This window comes from Sinocyclocheilus anshuiensis, unplaced genomic scaffold (genome assembly GCF_001515605.1).
Source record: "Sinocyclocheilus anshuiensis isolate Anshui unplaced genomic scaffold, SAMN03320099.WGS_v1.1 scaffold259, whole genome shotgun sequence".
Taxonomy (NCBI): Eukaryota; Metazoa; Chordata; class Actinopteri; order Cypriniformes; family Cyprinidae; genus Sinocyclocheilus; species Sinocyclocheilus anshuiensis.
The window spans coordinates 80716-86404 of record NW_015549576.1 but is presented as its reverse complement, the minus strand read 5'-3'; the positions used below and the strand labels follow the sequence as shown (position 1 = coordinate 86404).

At 39.4% G+C, this 5689-nt stretch overlaps 1 protein-coding gene across 1 annotated transcript in view; it reads left to right on the top strand.

Annotated features, from left to right (window-relative positions):
- LOC107657487 (slit homolog 1 protein-like) overlaps positions 1-5689 on the top strand; it is a 47014-nt gene that overhangs the window by 25538 nt on the left and 15787 nt on the right. The window contains exons 23-26 of the mRNA XM_016445592.1: positions 134-205; positions 311-382; positions 4436-4599; positions 4664-4788. Coding sequence (XP_016301078.1) covers positions 134-205; positions 311-382; positions 4436-4599; positions 4664-4788 — 433 coding nt within the window. The remainder of the gene's footprint in view (positions 1-133; positions 206-310; positions 383-4435; positions 4600-4663; positions 4789-5689) is intronic.

Below are 5689 nucleotides of genomic sequence, written 5' to 3'. Positions count from 1 at the left end.
ACACGCACACACACACACACACACACACATACTCACACACACACACGCACACACACACACACACACACATACACTCTTGCACTGATGGCTGCTGGCTGTGAGTGTGTGTTTATGGTGTTGTGGTGTTTTGCAGGATCTTGAGTTATAACGCACTGCGCTGTATTCCTGCTCTGGTGTTTGGAGGCCTGTCCTCTCTCCGCCTGCTGTGAGTTTGTACTGGATCTGCTCTGAAACACTCTGATACAGATGCAATGGTTTGAGCTGCTCTCAGCCCACACGTTTCCTCCTCGCTGTTGTCCGTTTATTGCAGATCTCTCCATGGCAACAATATTTCTGAACTACACCAGGGAGTCTTCAGAGACGCAGCGTCTCTCTCTCACCTGTGAGTCTCACCTGTCTCACATTCATGCCTGCACACACAGCATCACGCTTCTGTCTGTCTCTCACGCAGTATATGATAACATACATGTCAGACATGTCCAGGGCACGTTACACCCCAGAATCAAGAGAAGCAATAACAATCATAGTTTGATCTAGATAAATGATGCACATTTTCTGGATTCTGGATTGAGAACTAAATACATTTCACTACATTTGTTTTACTGTAAAGCAAAAAAAAAAAGAAAAGAAAAGAAAAAAGTGGGTTTTTTATCACTTTTATCTCTGTTTTTTTTTTTAATAATGATTTTAGTAATAGGAAATTATTTTCACTGTAATACAATGATTTTTTTGTAGGCTACTGTATTACAGTTATGAGAATCAAATGAAAATAGCCTTTGGGAAATATTTTATATTATTTAATTAATAATATACTGTGCTCATATTATAGTAATATTGTAATAGTATAGTAATAACTTTTTTAAATGTCATTTTCATTATTCTCAAGTTAAGCATAAAACATATTGATGTATTACAGTAATGGGAATGTGTAATTGTGATGACAATACATGAAAATAATTGCATTATGATTATATTAATAATATCATCATTATATTAATATATTGTATCATTCAATTAATAATATTATCATCATAATATTATTGTTAATAATTATGTTGTTGATATGTCATATATAATCGATAATATAATATTCCAATATTATATGTTTATTATCTATTATTATGAGTATTATGATAAGTATTATTTTTGCTTTTGTTGTTGTTTAAAATTTCACCTGATGAGAGTAAAAACATTTTTTGAAAAAAAAAAAAGTATTGCAGATTGTAAATTTATTATTATTATTATTAGCAGCAGTAGTATTAAAAATGACTAATTTTATGTCATTTGTGACCCTGAAGTCTTAAGGCGCTGGGGTATATTTGTAGCAATAGCCAACAATACATTGTATGGGTCAAAATTATTGATTTTTCTTTTATGCCAAAAATCATTAGGATGATTTTCAAATAGTTGTATCTCGGCCAAATATTGTCCGATCCTAACAAACCATACATCAATGGAAAGATGATTTAGATCGGGTCTCCACGCCAGATAATATTTAGGATCCAGCCCCGGATGCCAGATCCCATCAGAAAATATCAGTTTGTCCAGTAACAGAATAACTAGTCCATAGTTATTACCCAAACCCTGTCAACAGCAAGTCTTGTCTGGTATCCAAAAATACCCAAAAGGAGTGTTTAACAGTCTTCTGTCAGTCAAGAAGTTGACTGAGGGAAGCCAGAGAAGAGCAGAAGCAGGAGACGAAGTGATGAAAGTAACAGAGTATATTGGGTAGCCGAACCTGCGCTGGTTTGAATGGGCCGCCTCCAGTTTCCCCTTTGTTTTGCTGCCTGCAGCTAGCGCTGTGATGTCGCTGACCCTAGTTACCTGTGGTTGGTCTGGCCATGCGTCACTCAGAACACAACAGGCCAATCAGAAAGGAAAAATAACCGAAATGAGTTAGTATTTTTTAACGGGACACAGACACTTATCCTTTCTAATTTAATTCAATTTTAATTTTAAATAATGTTGTCGGTTAACGGTTAATAATCGGTTAATGAGCGTCGGTTGTCGGTTAAGAAAAATAATCGAAATTAACATCCCTAGTCCCAGTCAGATGAGAAAAGACCATGATCTTCATTAAGTTTAGCTATTCGTTCATGCAAAACTTTAGCTAAATTGTGGACCGCTTTTCCAGTATTGTCTGGAATGTAAGAGCAACACTCAGTTGCAATGACTTCACATGTCCCGTCCTCAGAAGCTAGCAGAATGTCAAGGGCCATTTGATTCTGCAAAACAACCTTCCTTATTGCACTTACTTCGTCCGAAATATTAGCAATAGAAATGAGTGTGGTATTGGCTGTAGCCTCAAATGCTTCATGCAATGCTTGTAATTCATTTTGTAAATCAGTCACTCCTAAGAATGGATATACATAGAATACATCTTTCTAACAATTTTTCTGTCTCAGAAATTGAACGTTTAGTATGTGTCATGATTAAATGCTGTTTCACATAATCCTCTGACACTACTCGCATTGCTGGTAAGAGGTAGGCCAAATAACATCTACCTCTCCATCCCTTAGGAAGGAATGGATAAGCTTTGTTACCACAAACAAAGTGTGTACCATTAGGAGCAATGAGTGTTTCATTTGTCATTATCAGAAGAGCTTTGTCACATCTGGAAAATTGGAGACGCACTTCTAGTTTGGAATTGTTTACCCCGTTCCCTTCAATGCACCAGGAAGAATTCCCTTCGGATTTCACATTAAGAGCAAATGGATGGCTTGATTCAGTACTGTTGTTTGCAGGCAAACGCCAGGAATTAAAATGAGGGTGAGAACAATTCCTGTAGTGACATACACTGCTTGTGAATTGCAATCTGCTTTCCCATGAATAAGCAACAACCTTAAAAACACATCTGTAAGGATTTGACATTATCAGTGGTTCCATAATCGTGCACTTGGCACCAGCTTCACCTTGTGGTTTGGTACAATCGGAATCCCCAAAAATCATCATGAAATTACCTGTGTTTTGGCCTTTTCCAACTTTAACAATTTCGGCCATTTGTCATCTTTAGCATCTCTTCATTGTCTCAGCAATAGGGCATAGTAAGCTCTAAACAAATTGTCTGGTAGGGTTACAATTTTGATACCAGAACCATCAATTGGGGTGCACCACTCAATGATAGAGGTGTCGATTACCAAATCAGTTAGTATGCTGCTAATTTTACCCACGTTACTTTGTTCAGTAATGGAGATCAAATCAGACAGTGGTAATGGATGTGCATACAGAGGCCATGATGTAGATGATTGAGGGAAAGATTGACATACCCAGCAATTGGAAATATTAAGCATCTTAGCATATGTATGAGCTAGAGTTAATGCCGAATTAAGATCACTGTGAGGTTCCAACCATGGATGGAACAATGGATCTGAATTATGAATCAGTATGGAAACCAACATCATGTTCATGTTAGTTTGGCTCATACCCTTCAGTGTAATAGTTAAAAATGATCCACTGGCCTGGTTTTAATCTAGATTCAGGGGAAAATCTTGTATGACAGCTATGTGGTTTAAATCTCAATACCCCTGTACATATGTTGATTGAGGGCCAAAATAGATACTGAGTGCATACAGTTAAAGTCCAGCTTGGTCGATTTTCAGGGTGATGAATCCATGAATCATCCCAAACAAATGTGAAACCCACGGCTAATATAGCTCTGTCATGTGACAACACTTGCAACTGTTCTAGTTGTGATTCTTGAAGCTCAGAATGTCTCTGTTCACGGGAATGAAGACACCCAACTGGAATTCACAAACTCTTGCCAGTCCGTCCTTCCGGCAGAATCTCGAGGCTGAAAGTACAGAGAAGTTCCAGCTATTCTGTCTGCTGGTGGTTGTCGCCAAGGAGAGTCCTCAGTATGATAAGGCCTAAATCTTTCAGCAAATTTCTTGAAGGCCGCCAACATAAATCTGCGAAAACATAAAAACAAGAGAGCTTCATGGCCATAAAAACAACTTTGTTTAAACAAAACCATTTGCCCTGGCACTATACTATGTCCCCCGTCTGGAGGCAATTTCCATGCATCCTGAACATGATTTTGTGCCTTTTGTACTGCTTCAGTCAAAGCCATACAATATGTCAAAAGAGAATCTGACATTAAATGTACATCTGCTTCCACAAGATCTGGAGTGCCTGGTAGTGACATTGGTCTACCTGTGATCACTTAAAAAGGGCTTAACCCAGTTTCTTTGTTAGCTGATGAACGGATACTTCACAGAACTAACGAAAGGGCGTCCAGCCACGTTAGCCCTGTCGTTCCATATTTTGCCAGTCGTGTTTTTAGAGTCCGATTGATTCTTTCAACCAAGCCTGACGCCTGGGGATGCCCTGGACAATGAAAATGCCATTGAATCCCCAGAAGTCTACAGACTTCTTGACATACCTGACCAGTAAAATGTGTGCCCTGTCTGTGTGTGTGTGTGTGTGTGTTTCTCAGGGCGATCGGGGCAAACCCGCTGTACTGTGACTGCCGCCTGCGCTGGCTCTCTGACTGGGTGAAGAGCGGCTACAAGGAGCCCGGGATCGCCCGCTGCACCGGGCCGCAGGGCATGGAGGGCAAGCTGCTGCTCACCACGCCGGGAAACAGCTTCCAGTGCACAGGTGCGTGACAGAGCCCGCCGTCTCAGAGAGAAGACACCGTCTCTGAGCGTCTGCTCTCCCTCAGGTCCTGTGGATCCGTCCGTGTCGGAGAAATGCAGCCCGTGTTCATCAAACCCCTGCCAGAATCATGGCCGGTGCCACAGCGACCCACTACACCAGTACAAGTGCAGCTGCCCGCAGGGATACAAGGTCCTGAGCGTGAACATGCTACTGCTTCAATACCTGATCATTTAACTGCAGCACACGAAATGGCTCACCCTGAAATGGATATTTGCTGAAAATGTCCTCATCCTCAGGTCATATGAGATGTAGATGAGTTTGTTTCTTCATCAGATTTGGAGAAATGTAGCATTACATCACTGTCTCACCAAAGTGAATGGGTGCCGTCAGAATGAGAGTCCAAACAGCTGATAAAAAAAACATCACAATAATCCACAAGTAATCCACACCACTCCAGTCCATCAGTTAATGACTTGTGAAGCCAAAAGCTAAAATAAATCCATCATTAAGACTTTTTTTTTACTTTAAGCCATTGCTTCCAGCTAAAACACGAGTCTATAATCCATAATATTGGTTTCTCCAGTGAAAAAGTGGTCTGGTCTGAATCAGGAGAGAAATCTGCACAGATCAGGCAGCTTTTACAGTCGTTTTGACTGTAAACAAATATTGAGCTCTAAACAAATATTTTGTTGTTTCTAGCAGCTGTTTGCACTCTCATTCTGATTGTGAATGGGTGCCGTCAAAGGATGAATGAGTGAATGGGTGCCAGTGAAGAAACAAACTGGGATGAACTTTCAGCAAATTTTCATTTAAGTGTTTTCCCTTAAAGTTTAAAGTGAATTAACATCAACAACAAAGTTTTTAATAGTTTTAATTTCTTTTTTTTATATACAGTGGGTACGGAAAGTATTCAGACCCCCTTAAATTTTTCACTCTTTGTTATATTGCAGCCATTTGCTAAAATCATTTAAGTTAATTTTTTTTCCTCATTAATGTACACACAGCACCCCACATTGACAGAAAAACACAGAATCGTTGACATTTTTGCAGATTTATTAAAAAAGAAAAACTGAAATATCACATGGTCCTA